Source organism: Phaenicophaeus curvirostris, unplaced genomic scaffold (genome assembly GCF_032191515.1).
Source record: "Phaenicophaeus curvirostris isolate KB17595 unplaced genomic scaffold, BPBGC_Pcur_1.0 scaffold_594, whole genome shotgun sequence".
Lineage (NCBI taxonomy): Eukaryota > Metazoa > Chordata > Aves > Cuculiformes > Cuculidae > Phaenicophaeus > Phaenicophaeus curvirostris.
This window is the reverse complement of record NW_027207125.1, coordinates 11,488-30,755: the sequence shown is the minus strand read 5'-3', so window position 1 is coordinate 30,755 and position 19,268 is coordinate 11,488. Positions and strand designations below refer to the sequence as shown.

At 62.2% G+C, this 19,268-nt stretch overlaps 1 protein-coding gene across 1 annotated transcript; it reads right to left on the bottom strand.

Moving 5' to 3' along the window:
- Window positions 1-211: 211 nt before the first annotated feature.
- LOC138735222 (EGF-containing fibulin-like extracellular matrix protein 2) lies at window positions 212-17,442 on the bottom strand (the record flags this gene model as incomplete). Its single annotated transcript, XM_069883126.1, has 10 exons — window positions 17,420-17,442; window positions 15,210-15,258; window positions 14,712-14,970; window positions 12,317-12,436; window positions 8,271-8,387; window positions 6,340-6,459; window positions 3,525-3,641; window positions 2,844-2,892; window positions 1,865-2,047; window positions 212-548 (listed from the first exon to the last, which is right to left on the bottom strand). Coding segments are annotated over exons 2-10 (1,341 nt in total), but the record flags the coding sequence as incomplete, so codon positions are not given.
- Between the last annotated feature and the right edge of the window lie 1,826 nt (window positions 17,443-19,268).

Sequence of the window (19,268 nt, the reverse complement as noted above, 5' to 3'; positions counted from 1 at the left end):
CCCATAACCTCCCAATGCGTCCCAGTAACCCCCAATGCCCTCCCAGTACAACCCAGTAATCCCCAACACCATCTCAGTAACTCCCAATGCCCTCCCAGTGCATCCCAGTAACCCCCAATGCCCTCCCAGTGGCTCCCAGTGACCCCCAGCACCCTCCCAGTCCATCCCAGTAACCCCCAGTCCATCCCAGCACCCCCCCAACACGCCACACTCGGCTGAGCACGCACAAACTCGTTGTTTGGGGCCCTCCCAGTGCCTCCCAGTGCCTCCCAGTGCCTCCCAGCGCCCTAGAACTGGGGCTCCCCCAGGGAGAGCTGGAGGCGCAGCACGGCCAGAGGGGGCGGGGCCTCGTAAAGGGGCGGGGCCTCCACCCCGGGAGGGGGCGTGGCCTCCGCCCCATTGGGAGCAATGGGAGGGGGCGTGGCCTCCGTTCCATTGAAAACAACGGGAGGGGGCGTGGCCTCCCAGAGCTCCAGGTCCAGGACGAGGCGGCGCGGGCCCCGGAGGGGGCGGAGCATCCACAGCTCCGCGCGGCCATTGGACAGCGCCTGGAGGGGGGCGGGGCCAGAGTTAGCCACGCCCACCGCCTGCCCCATAGAGCCCCCCCAGTGCCCCATAGAGCCCCCCACTGCCCCATAGCGCCCCCCAACTGCCCCATAGAGCCCCCCCAGTGCCCCATAGAGACCCCCAACTGCCCCATAGAGACCCATAGAGCCCCCCCACTGCCCCATAGCGCCCCCCCACTGCCCCATAGAGACCATAGAGCCCCCCCACTGCCCCATAGAGCCCCCCAACTGCCCCATAGAGACCCCCAACTGCCCCATAGAGACCCATAGAGCCCCCCCACTGCCCCATAGAGACCCATAGAGCCCCCCACTGCCCCATAGAGCCCCCCAACTGCCCCATAGAGCTCCCCAGTGCCCCATAGAGACCCATAGAGCCCCCCCACTGCCCCATAGCGCCCCCCAACTGCCCCATAGAGACCCATAGAGCCCCCCACTGCCCCATAGAGCCCCCCCCACTGCCCCATAGAGACCCATAGAGCCCCCCCACTGCCCCATAGAGCCCCCCCACTGCCCCATAGAGACCCATAGAGCCCCCCCACTGCCCCATAGAGACCCATAGAGCCCCCCCACTGCCCCATAGAGCCCCCCCACTGCCCCATAGAGACCCATAGAGCCCCCCCCACTGCCCCATAGAGCCCCCCCACTGCCCCATAGAGACCCATAGAGCCCCCCCACTGCCCCATAGAGCCCCCCCACTGCCCCATAGAGACCCATAGAGCCCCCCCACTGCCCCATAGAGCCCCCCCACTGCCCCATAGAGACCCATAGAGCCCCCCCACTGCCCCATAGAGCCCCCCAACTGCCCCATAGAGACCCCCCAGTGCCCCATAGAGACCCATAGAGCCCCCCCACTGCCCCATAGAGCCCCCCCAGTGCCCCATAGAGACCCCCCAGTGCCCCATAGAGACCCATAGAGCCCCCCCAGTGCCCCATAGAGCCCCCCAACTGCCCCATAGAGACCCATAGAGCCCCCCCACTGCCCCATAGAGCCCCCCCGCTGCCCCATAGAGACCCATAGAGCCCCCCACTGCCCCATAGAGCCCCCCCAGTGCCCCATAGAGACCCATAGAGCCTCCCCAGTGCCCCATAGAGACCCCCAACTGCCCCATAGAGACCCATAGAGCCCCCCCACTGCCCCATAGAGCCCCCCAACTGCCCCATAGAGACCCATAGAGCCCCCCCACTGCCCCATAGAGCCCCCCCACTGCCCCATAGCCCCCCCAAACCCCCTCAAACGGCCCCATAGCCCCCCCAAACCCCTCAAACCACCCCATAGCCCCCCCCAAACCCCCCCTAACCCGCAGCTGGAAGGCTCCGGGGGGTCCTCCTCGGAGACGGAGGTTTTGGGGGGGTCCCGGGGGTCGCCGGAGCTGGAAGACGGGGACGGGGGTAGCCGGGACCTCGGGGAGGGAGACGGAACGAGGAGAAGCCACCGAGGGTGGGGGGCGCAGGCCGGGACCCCCCTGGGGCAGATACAGCTCCTGGGGGGGCAAATTGGGGGGGGTAAAAGAAAGGGGGGGACCCCAAAATATGGGGGTATCCCCCCCAATGCCTCCAATGGAGGCATTGGGGGGGATACCCCCATATTTTGGGGTCTAAAGGGTTAAACAGGGGGGAAGACCCCTATATTTTGGGGTCTAAGGGGTTAAACAGGGGGGGAGACCCCTATATTTTGGGGTCTAAGGGGTTAAACGGGGGGGAGACCCCTATATTTTGGGGTCTAAGGGGTTAAAAAGGGGGGAGACCCTTATATTTTGGGGTCTAAGGGGTTAAAAAGGGGGGAGACCCCTATATTTTGGGGTCTAAAGGGTTAAACAGGGGGGGAGTCCTCTATATATTGGGGTCTAAGGGGTTAAAAAGGGGGGAGACCCCTATATTTTGGGGTCTAAGGGGTTAAAAAGGGGGGAAGACCCCTATATATTGGGGTCTAAGGGGTTAAAAAGGGGGGGAGACCCCTATATTGGGGGTCATATGGGGTGGGGGAGGGGCTAGGGGGCGTGGCTATGGGGCAGGGGGCGTGGCTATGGGGCAGGGGGCGTAGCTATGGGGCAGGGGGCGTGGCTAAGGGGCAGGGGGCGTGGCTATGGGGCAGGGGGCGTGGCTATGGGACAGGGGGCGGGGCTATGGGACAGGGGGCGGGGCTATGGGGCTGGGGGCGGGGCTATGGGGCAGGGGGCGGGGCTATGGGGCAGGGGGCGGGGCTATGGGGCAGGGGGCGGGGCTATGGGGCTATGGGGCAGGGTTATGGGGCTATGGGGCAGGGTTATGGGTCGGTACCCCGGGTGCCTCGGGTGCTGCCGGTACGGGGGGGGGCAAAGCGCTCGGGCTGTGGGGCAGAAGGGGGGGGGGGGAGATGTGGGGCACGGGGAGACCCCCCCAGTGCCCCCCAAGTGCCCCATAGACCCCCCACTGCCCCCCAAGTGGCCCCCAGCCCCATAGATCCCCCCTGCCCCATAGATCCCCCATAGCCCCCCAAGTGCCCCATAGACCCCTCAGTGCCCCATAGACCCCCCCACTGCCCCCCAAGTGGCCCCCAAGTGCCCTCCAGCCCCCCCACTGCCCCCCAAGTGGCCCCCAGCCCCATAGATCCCCCCTGCCCCATAGACCCCCCCACTGCCCCATAGATCCCCCAGTGCCCCATAGACCCCCCCACTGCCCCCCAAGTGCCCTCCAGCCCCCCCACTGCCCCCCAAGTGGCCCCCAGCCCCATAGATCCCCCCTGCCCCATAGACCCCCCACTGCCCCCCAAGCGCCCCATAGACCCCCAAGTGCCCCATAGATCCTCCAGTGACCCCCAAGTGCCCCATAGACCCCCCCACTGCCCCTCAAGTGGCCCCCAGCCCCATAGATCCCCCCTGCCCCATAGACCCCCCACTGCCCCCCAAGCGCCCCATAGACCCCCAAGTGCCCCATAGACCCCCCCGTGCCCCCCAAGTGCCCCCCAACCCCCCCCCTTACCCAGGCAGCGGGGTCCGTCTGCCCCATAACCTGGGGGGCAGAGGCAGGAGAAGCCCCCCGGCAGGTTCTGGCAGCGCTGGCGGCACCGGCTCAGCCCCACGGCGCACTCGTCCACGTCTGCCCCACGGCGAGACCCACAGCGGGACCCTCAGCCCCATAGCGGGACCCTCAGCCCCATAGGTGACCCATAGCAAGACCCTCAGCCCCATAGATGACCCTCAGCCCCATAGATGACCCATAGCAGGACCCACAGCCCCATAGCGAGACCCACAGCCCCATAGATGACCCATAGCAGGACCCACAGCCCCATAGCGAGACCCACAGCCCCATAGCGGGACCCGTAGCGTGACCCTCAGCCCCATAGCGAGACCTGCAGCCCCATAGCGGGACCCATAGCAGGACCCACAGCCCCATAGATGACCCATAGCAGGACCCTCAGCCCCATAGGTGACCCATAGCCCCATAGCAGGACCCTCAGCCCCATAGATGACCCACAGCCCCATAGATGCCCCATAGCGAGACCCACAGCCCCATAGCGAGACCCACAGCCCCATAGCGGGACCCATAGCAGGACCCTCAGCCCCATAGAGAGACCCTCAGCCCCATAGTGGGACCCATAGCGGGACCCTCAGCCCCATAGCAAGACCCTCAGCCCCATAGCGGGACCCATAGCGAGACCCTCAGCCCCATAGATGACCCATAGCCCCATAGCAGGACCCATAGTGGGACCCTCAGCCCCATAGCGAGACCCTCAGCCCCATAGCGGGACCCATAGCAGGACCCACAGCCCCATAAGTGAGACCCTCAGCCCCATAGCGGGACCCATAGCAGGACCCTCAGCCCCATAGCGAGACCCTCAGCCCCATAGCGGGACCCATAGCCCCATAGGTGACCCATAGCAAGACCCTCAGCCCCATAGATGACCCATAGCTCCACAGTGGGACCCATAGCGGGACCCTCAGCCCCATAGCGAGACCCTCAGCCCCATAGCGGGACCCATAGCCCTATAGGTGACCCATAGCAAGACCCTCAGCCCCATAGCAGGACCCTCAGCCCCATAGATGACCCATAGCAGGACCCTCAGCCCCATAGCAGGACCCACAGCCCCATAGGTGACCCATAGCAGGACCCACAGCCCCATAGCGGGACCCACAGCCCCACAGCGGGATCCATAGCAGGACCCTCAGCCCCATAGCGAGATCCTCAGCCCCATAGCGAGACCCATAGCGGGACCCTCAGCCCCATAGTGGGACCCATAGCAGGACCCTCAGCCCCATAGCGAGACCCTCAGCCCCATAGCGGGACCCATAGCAGGACCCTCAGCCCCATAGCGAGACCCTCAGCCCCATAGCGGGACCCATAGCGGGACCCTCAGCCCCATAGCGAGACCCTCAGCCCCATAGCGGGACCCATAGCAGGACCCACAGCCCCATAGCGAGACCCTCAGCCCCATAGCGGGACCCATAGTAGGACCCTCAGCCCCATAAGCGAGACCCTCAGCCCCATAGCGGGACCTATAGCCCCATAGGTGACCCATAGCAAGACCCTCAGCCCCATAGATGACCCATAGCTCCACAGCGGGACCCATAGCGGGACCCTCAGCCCCATAGCGAGACCCTCAGCCCCATAGTGGGACCCATAGCAAGACCCTCAGCCCCATAGCAAGACCCTCAGCCCCATAGCAGGACCCTCAGCCCCATAGATGACCCATAGCCCCATAGCAGGACCCATAGAAGGACCCTCAGCCCCATAGCGAGACCCATAGCGGGACCCTCAGCCCCATAGCGGGACCCATAGTGGGACCCTCAGCCCCATAGCGAGACCCTCAGCCCCATAGCGGGACCCATAGCGGGACCCTCAGCCCCATAGCGAGACCCTCAGCCCCATAGGGGACCCATAGCCCCATAGCGGGACCCATAGCGGGACCCTCAGCCCCATAGCGAGACCCTCAGCCCCATAGTGAGACCCTCAGCCCCATAGCGAGACCCACAGCCCCATAGCGGGACTCATAGCAGGACCCTCAGCCCCATAGCTGAGGGAACTGGGGAGGACTGGGGGGCTATGGGGGGGAATTGGGGGGCTGGGGGTGTCGCTATGGGGCAGGGGGTGTCTCTATGGGGCAGGGGGCGTGGCTTAATGGGGTGTGGCCATAGGGGGCGTGGCCTAAAGAGCCAATAGGAGTTATTATAGGGATGGGGTGGGAGATGCTGGAGGGGAGTTGGGGGGCAGGGGGCGTCACTATGGGGCAGGGGGCGACTCTATGGGGCAGGGGGCGGCTCTATGGGGCAGGGGGTGTCGCTATGGGGCAGGGGGTGACTCTATGGGGCAGGAGGTGACTCTATGGGGCAGGGGGCGTCACTATGGGGCAGGGGGTGACTCTATGGGGCAGGAGGTGACTCTATGGGGCAGGGGGTGTCGCTATGGGGCAGGGGGCGGGGCTTAAGGGGGTGTGGCCATAGGGGGCGTGGCCTAAAGAGCCAATAGGAGTTATTCTAGGGATGGGGTGGGAGATGCTGGAGGGGAGTTGGGGGGCAGGGGGTGACTCTATGGGGCAGGGGGTGACTCTATGGGGCAGGGGGTGACTCTATGGGGCAGGGGGTGACTCTATGGGGCAGGGGGTGTCGCTATGGGGCAGGGGGCGGGGCTTAATGGGGTGTGGCCATAGGGGGCGTGGCCTAAAGAGCCAATAGGAGTTATTATAGGGATGGGGTGGGAGATGCTGGAGGGGAGTTGGGGGGCAGGGGGCGTCGCTATGGGGCAGGGGGCGTCGCTATGGGGCAGGGGGGGTCTCTATGGGGCAGGGGGGGTCTGTTACCATCACAGCCGCGGCCGTCGGCGCTGAGGACGTAGCCGGGGCGGCAGCGGCAGCGGAAGGAGCCGAAGGTGTTGAGGCAGCTCTGGGCGCAGCGAGCGCCCATCGAGCACTCGTCGACGTCTGGGGGGGGTTGGAAAAAGGGGGTCACTGCACCCCAAAAACCTGGGGGGGGGGTCACGGTGCCCCATAGAGCCCCCCTCCGGACCCATACGAGGGGGTCAGAGTGCCCCATAGGCTCATAAGAGGGGCTCAAAGACCCATTTTGGGGCTCCCTGCTGGGTTTTGGGGCTCCAGGGGGGATTTTGGGGTGCCTGGGAGGGGGAGTTGGGGGGCCCAGGGGAGGGTGTTGGGGTCCCGGGGTGGGATTTTTGGGGGTCTCAGGTGGTTATGTGGATTCCCAGGGTGGGTTTTGGGGGTGCCAGGCTGGGTTTGGGGGTCCCAGGGTGGGATTTTGGGGCTCCCTGGTGGGTTTTGGGGTCCCGGCGTGAGATTTTGGGGTCCCAGGGTGCAGTTTGGGGTCCCGGGTGAGATTTTTTGGGGTCCCAGGTTGGATTTTGGGGTCCCTGGGTGGGATTTTGAGGTCCCAGGGTAGGATTTTGGGGTCCCAGGGTGGGATTTTGGGGCTCCAGGTGGGGATTTTGGGGCTCCCTGGTGGGTTTTGGGTTGCCGGGGTGGGATTTTGGGGTCCCAGGGTGGGATTTGGGGTCCTCAGGGTGGGATTTTGGGGCTCCCTGTGGGATTTTGGGGTCCCAGGATGGGATTTTGAGGTCCCAGGGTGGGATTTTGAGGCTCCAGGTGGGATTTTGGGGTCCCTGGGTGCAATTTGGGGTCCCAGGTGAGATTTTTTGGGCTCCCTGGTGGGTTTTGGTGTCCCAGGGTGGGATTTTGGGGTCCCAAGGCTGGATTTTGGGGTCCCAGGTGAGATTTTTTGGGCTCCCTGGTGGGTTTGGGGGTCCCAGGGTGGGATTTTGGGGCTCCAGGGGGGATTTTGGGGTCCCAGGGTTGGATTTTGGGGTGCCGGGGTGGGGTTTTGGGGTGCCGGGGTGGGATTTTGGGGTCCCAGGTGGGGATTTTGGGGTGCCGGGTGGGATTTTGGGGTGCGGGGTGGGGTTTTGGGGTCCTGGGGTGGGATTTTGGGGTGCAGGGTGGGGTTTTGGGGCTCCAGGTGGGATTTTGGGGTCCCGGGGTGGGATTTTGAGGTCCCAGGGTGGGATTCTTAGGTCCTGGGGTGGGATTTTGGGGTCCTGGGGTGGGATTTTGGGGTGCCGGGGTGGGATTTTGGGGTGCTGGGGTGGGATTTTGGGGTCCCAGGGGGGGTTTTGGGGTCCCAGGGGGGGTTTTGGGGCTCCAGGGGGTATTTTGGGGTCCCAGGGTTGGATTTTGGGGTCCCGGGGTGGGATTTTGGGGTCCCAAGGTTGGATTTTGGGGTCCCAGGGTGCAATTTGGGGTCCCAGGTGAGATTTTTTTGGGGTCCCAGGGTGGGATTTTGGGGTCCTGGGGTGGGATTTTGGGGTGCCAGGTGGGGATTTTGGGGTGCCGGGGTGGGGTTTTGGGGTGCCGGGGTGGGGTTTTGGGGTCCCAGGTGGGATTTTGGGGCTCCAGGGGGGATTTTGGGGCTCCCTGTTGGATTTTGGGGTGCCGGGGTGGGGTTTTGGGGTCCCGGGGTGAGATTTTGGGGTGCCGGGGTGAGATTTTGAGGTCCTGGGGTTGGATTTTGGGGTGCCGGGGTGGGGTTTGGGGTGCCGGGGTGGGATTTTTGGGCTCCCTGTTGGATTTTGAGGTCCCAGGGTGGGATTTTGGGGTTCCAAGGTCGGATTTTGGGGTGCCGGGGTGGGATTTTGGGGTGCTGGGGTGGGGTTTTGGGGTCCCAGGGGGGATTTTGGGGTCCCAGGGGGGGTTTGGGGTGCGGGGTGGGGTTTTGGGGTGCAGACCGAGGCAGGCGCGCTGGTCGGGGCCGAGGCGGAAGCCGGGCTGGCAGCGGCAGGAGAAGGAGCCGGGGGAGTTGGAGCAGCCCTGGTGGCACCAGCGCCAGCGGCACTCGTCCTCGTCTGCCACCCCCAGGGGACCCGTCAGTGACAGAGGGACACAGAGGGACACGTAAGTGACACATAGGGACCCGTAAGTGACACATAGGGACACATAGGGACCCATAAGTGACACATAGGGACACATAAATGACCCATAAGTGACACATAGGGACCCATAGGGACACATAAGTGACACATAGGGACCCATAGGGACACATAGGGACCCATAAGTGACCCATAAGTGACACATAGGGACCCACAGAGACCCATAAGTGACACATAGGGACACATAGGGACCCATAAGTGACACATAGGGACCCATAAGTGACACATAGGGACACATAGGGACCCATAAGTGACACATAGGGACCCATAGGGACCCGTAAGTGACACATAGGGACCCATAGGGACACACAGGGACCCATAAGTGACACATAGGGACCCATAAGTGACACATAGGGACCCATAGGGACCCATAAGTGACACATAGGGACCCATAGGGACCCGTAAGTGACACACAGGGACACATAGGGACACATAAGTGACACATAGGGACCCATAAGTGAACACATAGGGACCCATAAGTGACACATAGGGACACAAAAGTGACACATAGGGACCTATAGGGACCATAGGGACCCATAAGTGACACATAGGGACCCACAGGGACCCATAGGTGACACATAGGGATCCATAAGTGACCCATAAGTGACACATAGGGACCCAGAGGGACACATAAGTGACACATAGGGACACATAGGGACCTGTAAGTGACACATAGGGACCCATAAGTGACACATAGGGACACATAGGGACCCATAAGTGACACATAGGGACCCATAGGGACCCGTAAGTGACACATAGGGACCCATAGGGACACACAGGGACCCATAAGTGACACATAGGGACCCATAAGTGACACATAGGGACCCATAGGGACCCATAAGTGACACATAGGGACCCATAGGGACCCGTAAGTGACACACAGGGACACATAGGGACACATAAGTGACACATAGGGACCCATAAGTGAACACATAGGGACCCATAAGTGACACATAGGGACACAAAAGTGACACATAGGGACCTATAGGGACCATAGGGACCCATAAGTGACACATAGGGACCCACAGGGACCCATAGGTGACACATAGGGATCCATAAGTGACCCATAAGTGACACATAGGGACCCAGAGGGACACATAAGTGACACATAGGGACACATAGGGACCTGTAAGTGACACATAGGGACCCACAGGGACCCATAAGTGACACATAGGGATCCATAGGGACACATAAGTGATACATAGGGACACATAAGGACCCATAAGTGACACATAGGGACACTGAAGTGACACATAGGGACACATTGGGACCCATAAGTGACACATAGGGACCCATAAGGACCCATAGGGACACATAGGGACCCATAAGTGACACATAGGGACCCATAAGAGACCCACAGGGACCCATAGGGACCCATAGGGACACATAGGGACCCATAAGTGACACATAGGGACCCATAAGTGACACATAGGGACACATTGGGACCCATAAGTGACACATAGGGATACATAGGGACCCATAGGGACCCATAAGTGACACATAGTGACCCATAGGGACCCTTAGGGACACGTAAGTGACACATAGGGACACATAAGTGACACATAGGGACCCATAAGTGACACATAGGGACACATAGGGACACACAGGGACCCGTAAGTGACACATAGGGACCCACAGGGACCCATAAGTGACACATAGGGACCCATAAGTGACCCATAGGGACACATTGGGACCCATAAGTGACCCATAAGTGACACATAGGGACCCATAGGGACCCATAAGTGACACGTAAGGACCCATAAGGACCCATAGGGACCCATAAATGACACATAGGGACCCGTAAGTGACACATAGGGACGCATAGGGACACATAAGTGACACATAGGGACACATAGGGACCCATAGGTACAAATAGGGACCCATAAGTGACACATAGGGACACATAGGGACCCGTAAGTGACACATAGGGACCCACAGGGACCCATAGGTGACACATAGGGATCCATAAGTGACCCATAAGTGACACATAGGGACCCATAGGGACACGTAAGTGACACATAGGGACACATAGGGACCCATAAGTGACACACAGGGATCCATAAGTGACCCATAAGTGACACATAGGGACCCATAGGGACACATAAGTGACACATAGGGATACATAGGGACCCGTAAGTGACACATAGGGACACTGAAGTGACACATAGGGACACAAAAGTGACACATAGGGACCCATAGGGACCATAGGGACCCATAAGTGACACATAGGGACCCATAGGGACACAAAGGGACCCATAGGGACCCATAGGGACCCGTAAGTGACCTATAGAGCCTCATATGGAAACAGAGGGACCCGTAAGTGACACATAGGGACCCACAGAGACCCATAAGTGACACATAGGGACCCGTAAGTGACACATAGGGACACATAGGGACACAAAGGGACCCTGAAGTGACACATAGGGACACATAGGGACCCATAAGTGACACATAGGGACACATAGGGACGCATAGGGACCCATAGGGACACATAAGTGACACATAGGGACCCATAAGGACCCATAGGGACCCATAGAGACCCGTAAGTGACACATAGAGACCCATAAGGGACACGTAGGGACCCATAGGGACCCGTAAGTGACACATAGGGACCCATAAGTGACACATAGGAACCCATAGGGACCCATAAGTGACACATAGGGACCCGTAAGTGACACATAGGGACCCATAGGGACACATAGGGACACATAAGTGACACACAGGGACCCGTAAGTGACACATAGGGACGCATAGGGACACATAAGTGACACATAGGGACACATAGGGACCCATAAGGACCCATAGGGACCCATAAGTGACACATAGGGACCCATAAGTGACACATAGTGACCCATAGGGACCCATAAGTGACCTATAGAGACTCATACGGACCCATAGGGACCCGTAAGTGACACATAGGGACCCATAAGTGACACATAGGGACCCACAGAGACCCCTAAGTGACACATAGGGACCCATAGGGACACATAAGTGACACATAGGGACACATAGGGACCCATAGGGACAAATAGGGACCCAGAAGTGACACATAGGGACACATAGGGACCCATAGGGACACATAGGGACCCATAGGGACACATAAGTGACCTATAGAGCCTCATATGGACCCATAGGGACCCGTAAGTGACACATAAGTGACACATAGGGACCCATAAGTGACACATAGGGATCCATAGCGCCCCATAACCACCCCATAGCCCCCCATAACCACCCCATAGCCCCCAATAACCACCCTATAGCCCCCCATAACCCCTCTATAGCCCCCCATAACCACCCCATAGCCCCCAATAACCACCCTATAGCCCCCCATAACCCCTCTATAGCCCCCCAAAACCACCCCATAGCGCCCCATAACCCCTCTATAGCCCCCCATAACCCCTCTATAGCCCCCCATAACCACCCCATAGCCCCCCATAACCCCTCTATAGCCCTCCATAACCACCCTATAGCCCCCCATAACCACACCATAGCGCCCCATAACCACCCTATAGCGCCCCATAACCACCCCTTAACACCCCATAGCCCCCCATAACCACCCCATAGCCCCCCATAACCACCCCTTAACACCCCATAGCCCCCCATAACCACCCCATAGAACCCCATAACCACCCCATAGCCCCCCATAACCCCTCTATAGCCCCCCATAACCACCCCATAGCACCCCATAACCCCTCTATAGCCCCCCATAACCACCCTATAGCCCCCCATAACCACCCCATAGCGCCCCATTACCACCCCTTAATACCCCATAGCCCCCCATAACCACCCCATAGCACCTCAGAACCCCCCTATAACCCCCCCCCAGCCCCCCCAGCCCCACTGACCCACACACTCGGTGCGCAGGAGGCGGTAGCCGGGGGGGCAGCGGCACTCGAAGCCCCCCGGGAGGTTGACACAGTCCTGGCTGGGCCGGCACGGGGGGGGCCCCAGGCACTCGTCCACGTCTTTTTTTGGGGGGGGGGGGAAGAAATAAAGTCACCCCCCCCCAAATAAATAAACAAAAACTAGAGACCACCCCTAAATTAACCCCCCCCAGACCCATAAACGCCCTATAGTCTCCTATAGCCCCCCATAACCCCCTCATAGCCCCCCCCCGGGACCCCATAAATACCTCATAGACCCCCCCTAACCCCCGCATAGCCCCCCATAAATGACCTATAGTCTCCTATAGCCCCCCATAACCCCCCATAGACCCCTATAGCCCCCCATCACCACCCCATAGCCCCCCATAACTACCCTATAGGCCCCCATAACCACCCCATAGCCCCCCATAACCACCCCATAACCACCCCATAGCACCCCATAACCACCCCATAGCCCCCTATAGCCCCCCATAACCACCCCATAGCCCCTCATAGCCCCCCCATAGCACCCCATAACCACCCCATAGCCCCCCATAACCACCCCATAGCCCCCTATAGCCCCCCATAACCACCCCATAGCCCCCTATAGCCCCCCATAACCACCCCATAGCCCCTCATAGCCCCCCCATAGCCCCTCATAACCACCCCATAGCCCCCTATAACCACCCCATAGCCCCCCATAACCACCCCATAGCCCCCTATAGCCCCCCATAACCACCCCATAGCCCCCCATAACCACCCCATAGCCCCCCATAACCACTTCATAGCCCCCTATAGCCCCCTATAACCACCCCATAGCCCCCTATAGCCCCCCATAACCACCCTATAGCACCCCATAGCCCCCCATAACCACCCCATAGCCCCCCATTGCCCCTCATAGCCCCCCCATACCATCCCATAACCACCCCATACCATCCCATAACCACCCCATAGCCCCCCATAGCACTCCATAACCACCCCATAGCACCCCATAACCCACAATAAGCACCCCATAACCACCCCATAGCACCCTATAGCACCCCATAACTGCCCCATAGCACCCCATAACAACCCCATAGCCTCCTATAACCACCCCATAGCCCCCTATAGCCCCCCATAACCACCCCATAGCACCCCATAACCACCCCATAGCCCCCCATAACCACCCCATAGCCCCCTATAGCCCCCCATAACCACCCCATAGCCCCTCATAGCCCCCCCATAGCCCCTCATAACCACCCCATATCCCCCTATAACCACCCCATAGCACCCCATAACCACCCCATAACCCCCTATAGCACCCCATAACCACCCCATAGCCCCCCATAACCACCTCATAGCCCCCCATAACCACCCCCAGCACCCCATAACCACCCCATAACCCCCAATAAGCACCCCATAAGCACCCCACAGCCCCCCATAACCACCTCATAGCCCCCTATAGCCCCCCATAACCACCCCATAGCCCCTCATAGCCCCCCCATAGCCCCTCATAACCACCCCATAGCCCCCTATAACCACCCCATAGCCCCCCATAACCACCCCATAGCCCCCTATAGCCCCCCATAACCACCCCATAGCCCCCCATAACCACCCCATAGCCCCCCATAACCACTTCATAGCCCCCTATAGCCCCCTATAACCACCCCATAGCCCCCTATAGCCCCCCATAACCACCCTATAGCACCCCATAGCCCCCCATAACCACCCCATAGCCCCCCATTGCCCCTCATAGCCCCCCCATACCATCCCATAACCACCCCATACCATCCCATAACCACCCCATAGCCCCCCATAGCACTCCATAACCACCCCATAGCACCCCATAACCCACAATAAGCACCCCATAACCACCCCATAGCACCCTATAGCACCCCATAACTGCCCCATAGCACCCCAAAACAACCCCATAGCCTCCTATAACCACCCCATAGCCCCCTATAGCCCCCCATAACCACCCCATAGCACCCCATAACCACCCCATAGCCCCCCATAACCACCCCATAGCCCCCTATAGCCCCCCATAACCACCCCATAGCCCCTCATAGCCCCCCCATAGCCCCTCATAACCACCCCATATCCCCCTATAACCACCCCATAGCACCCCATAACCACCCCATAACCCCCTATAGCACCCCATAACCACCCCATAGCCCCCCATAACCACCTCATAGCCCCCCATAACCACCCCCAGCACCCCATAACCACCCCATAACCCCCAATAAGCACCCCATAAGCACCCCACAGCCCCCCATAACCACCTCATAGCCCCCCATAGCCCCCCATAACCACCCCCAGCACCCCATAACCACTCCATAACCCCCAATAACCACCCCCTAGCCCCCCCATAGCCCCCCCCCATAGCCCCCCCCCCCACCTCGACACTGGCCCCGGGGGTCGGGGCTGTAGCCGGGGGGGCAGCGTCCGTCGGGGTCGATGGGGGGTGCGGGGGGCGGTTCCGGGGGGGTGAGTTGTTGTTGCGGGTCCGGGGGGGGCGGCGGGGGGGGGGCCCCGGGGGAGGCGCTGAGGACGGCGGCCGAACGGGGGAGGCAAAGGTAACCCCCAAAATGGTTCAAGCACTTCATGGCCCCCCGGCAAGGGGGGGGGGGGGCCCCCCTCGGCACACTCGTCCACATCTGGGGGGGGGGGACACACACACAAGTCATGGGACCCCCAATTTTACCCCCCCCTCATTGACCAGGACCCCCAATTCCACCCCCCCCCCATGGACCAAGACCCCCAACTGCCCCCCCCAAGAATCTGGGACCCCCAATTCCCCCCCCCCAAAAGGGTCTGGGACCCCCAATTCCCCCCCCCTCAATTGACTGGGACCCCCAATTCCCCCCTCCCCACCCCTAAATGCCCCCCCCCCCACCTTTGCAGTGCTCGGTTTCGGGGTCCCACTCGTACCCATCGGGGCATTCCTGGGGGGGGGGGCAGAGGAGGTCACATAGGGGACCTGGACACCCCCCCCCCATAGCCCCCAGACCCCCCCATAGGGCAGCTAGACCCCCCCCATAGGGCACCCAGACCCCCCTATAGCCACCCCCATAGCACCCAGACCCCCCCCATAGGGCACCCAGACCCCCCCATAGCCCCCCTATAGGGCACCCAGACCCCCCCATAGCCCCCAGACCCCCCATAGGGCACCCAGACCCCCCCATAGCCCCCCTATAGCCCCCAGACCCCCCCATAGAGCACCCAGACCCCCCTATAGCCCCCCTATAGGGCACCCAGAACCCCCCAGAGCCTCCATAGGGCACCCAGACCCCCCCATAACCCCCCCATAGGGCACCCAGACCCCCCCCATAGCCCCCAGACCCCCCCATAGCGCACCCAGACCTCCCCTATAGCCCCCCTATAGGGCACCCAGACCCCCCTATATCCCCCCTATAGCACCCCCAGACCCCCACATAGGGCACCCAGGCCCCCCCTCATAGCCCCCAGACTCCCCCATAGGGCAACCAGACCCCCCCCATAGCCCCCCTATAGGGCACCCAGACCCCCCCATAGCCCCCTCATAGCGCACCCAGACCCCCCTATATCCCCCAGACCCCCCCATAGGGCACCCAGGCCCCCCCATAGCCCCCCTATAGGGCACCCAGACCCCCCCATAGCCCCCTCATAGCGCACCCAGACCCCCCTATATCCCCCAGACCCCCCCATAGGGCACCCAGGCCCCCACATAGCCCCCCTATAGGGCACCCAGACCCCCCCATAGCCCCCTCATAGCGCACCCAGACCCCCCTATATCCCCCAGACCCCCCCATAGGGCACCCAGGCCCCCACATAGCCCCCCTATAGGGCACCCAGACCCCCCCTATAGCTCCCAGACCCCCCCATAGGGCACCCAGGCCCCCCCATAGCCCCCCTATAGGGCACCCAGACCCCCCTATATCCCCCAGACCCCCCCATAGGGCACCCAGGCCCCCCCATAGCCCCCAGACCCCCCTATAGTCCCCCTATAGGGCACCCAGACCCCCCCATAGCCCCCCCATAGGGCACCCAGACCCCCCCATAGCCCCCAGAACCCCTCATAGCCCCCCCATAGGGCACCCAGACCCCCCTATAGCCCCCCATAGGGCACCCAGACACCCCTATAGCCCCCCTATAGGGCACCCAGACCCCCCTGTAGCCCCCCTATAGGGCACCCAGACCCCCCCATAGCCCCCAGACCCCCCATAGGGCACCCAGACCCCCCCATAACCCCCCCATAGGGCACCCAGACCCCCCCCATAGCCCCCCTATAGCCCCCAGACCCCCCCATAGGGCACCCAGACACCCCTATAGCCCCCCCATAGGGCACCCAGAACCCCCCAGAGCCCCCATAGGGCACCCAGACCCCCCCATAACCCCCTCATAGGGCACCCAGACCCCCCCCATAGCCCCCAGACCCCCCCATAGCACACCCAGACCCCTCTATAGCCCCCAGACCCCCCCATAGGGCACCCAGACCCCCCTATAGCCCCCCTATAGGGCACCCAGACCCCCCCATAGGGCACCCAGACCCCCCCATAACCCCCCCATAGGGCACCCAGACCCCCCCCATAGCCCCCAGACCCCCCCATAGGGCACCCAGACCCCCCTATAGCCCCCCTATTGGGCACCCAGACCCCCCCATAACCCCCAGACCCCCCCATAACCCCCCCATAGGGCACCCAGACCCCCCCCATAGCCCCCAGACCCCCCCATAGGGCACCCAGACCCCCCCATAGCCCCCCCATAGGGCACCCAGACCCCCCCATAGCCCCCAGACCCCCCCATAGGGCACCCAGACCCCCCCATAGCCCCCCTATAGGGTACCCAGACCCCCCCATAGCCCCCCCATAGGGCACCCAGACCCCCCCTATAGCCCCCAGACCCCCCCATAGCCCCCCTATGGGGCACCCAGACCCCCCCATAGCCCCCCTATAGGGAACCTTGACCCCCCCATAGCCCCCAGACCCCCCCATAGGGCACCCAGACCCCCCCATAACCCCCCATAGGGCACCCAGACCCCCCCTATCGCCCCCAGACCCCCCCATAGCCCCCCCATAGAGCCCCCAGACCCCTCCAAACCCCCCCCCACCCCCCCCATTTCACCACCAGCTCCTCGTCCCCCCCCAATTCTGGGGGGGCAGCAGCGACCACGGCGGCGAGGAAGAAGCAGGAGAGGGGGCCCATGATGCTGGGGGGGGGGGGGACACAAAGTGGGGGGGGGTGTCAATTGTGGGGGGGGTCCCCCCCGAACCCCTAAATCCCCCTCCAAGACCTCATTTTCCCCCCCCAGGACCCCCAAATCCCCTCCAAGACCCCCCCCAAACCCCCTCAATCCCCCCCAGGACCCCCAAATCCCCTCCAAGACCCCCCCAAACCCCCTCAATCCCCCCCCAGGACCCCCAAATCCCCCCCAATCCCCCTCAATCCCCCCCCAGCACCCCCAAATCCCCTCCAAGACCCCCCCAAACCCCCTCAATCCCCCCCCAGGACCCCCAAATCCCCTCCAAGACCCCCCCAAACCCCCTCAATCCCCCCCCAGGACGCCCAAATCCCCTCCAATCCCCCTCAATCCCCCCCCAGGACCCCCAAATCCCTCCCAATCCCCCTCAATCCCCCCCCAGGACCCCCAAATCCCCCTCAAACCCCCTCAATCCCCCCCCAGGACCCCCAAATCCCCTCCAAGACCCCCACAAACCCCCTCAATCCCCCCCAGGACCCCCAAATCCCCCTCAAACCCCCTCAATCCCCCCCCCAGGACCCCCAAATCCCCCTCAAACCCCCTCAATCCCCCCCCAGGACCCCCAAATCCCCTCCAAGACCCCCACAAACCCCCTCAATCCCCCCCCAGGACCCCCAAATCCCCCCCAAACCCCCTCAATCCCCCCCAGGACCCCCAAATCCCCCCCAGGACCCCCCCAAACCCCCTTTTTTTTGGGGGGGGGGGGCGAAGCCAACGTGGCTCCGATGTCCTGGGGGGGGGGGGGGGGGCGGCTCCAAGAAGGACCCGAAAGTGGGGGGGTGGGTTTAGGGGTGTCCCCCCCCCCCCTCCCCAGCCCCACTCACCCCATCGAGGTGCCCCCCCCCCCCCCCCCCAAAAAAAAAGGTAAAAACCAGCGGCTGAAGGACCCGGGGCGGCTCCTGCCCCTCCCCCCCCCCCAAGCCCCCCCCCTCAAGAAATGGGGCGGGGTCGCCCCTCCCCCTGGATTCCTGGGGGTCCTAGAGGGGTCTTGGGGGTCCTAGGAGGGTCCTGGGTGTCCCCAGAGGGGTCCTGGGGGTCCCTGAAAGTGTTTTTGGGGTCTCTAGGAGTGTCTTGGGGGTCCTAGAAGGGTCTTAGTGGTCCTTAAAGGGGTTCTGGGGGTCCTAGAGGGGTCTTGGGGGTCCTAGAGGGGTCTTGGGGGTCCCTGAAAGTGTTTTTGGGGTCTCTAGAAGTGTCTTGGGGGTCCTAGAAGGGTCTTGGGGGTCCCTAAAGGGGTCCTGGGGGTCCTAGAGGGGTCCTGGGGGTCCCTGAAAGTGTTTTTGGGGTCTCTAGAAGTGTCTTGGGGGTCCTAGAAGGGTCTTGGGGGTCCCTAAAGGGGTCCTGTGGGTCCCTAGAGGGGTCCTGGGGGTCCCTAAAAGTGGTTTTGGGGTCTCTTGAAGTGTCTTGGGGGTCCTAGAAGGGTCTTGGGGGTCCCTAGAGGGGTCCTGGGGGTCCTAGAAGGGTCTTGGGGGTCCCTAGAGGGGTCCTGGGGGTCCCTAAAAGTGTTTTTGGGGTCTCTAGAAGTGTCTTGGGGGTCCCTAAAGGGGTCCTGTGGGTCCCTAGAGGGGTCCTGGGGGTCCCTAAAAGTGGTTTTGGGGTCTCTTGAAGTGTCTTGGGGGTCCTAGAAGGGTCTTAGGGGTCCCTAGAGGGGTCTTGGGGGTCCTAGAAGGGTCTTGGGGGTCCCTAGAGGGGTCCTGGGGGTCCTAGAAGGGTCCTGGG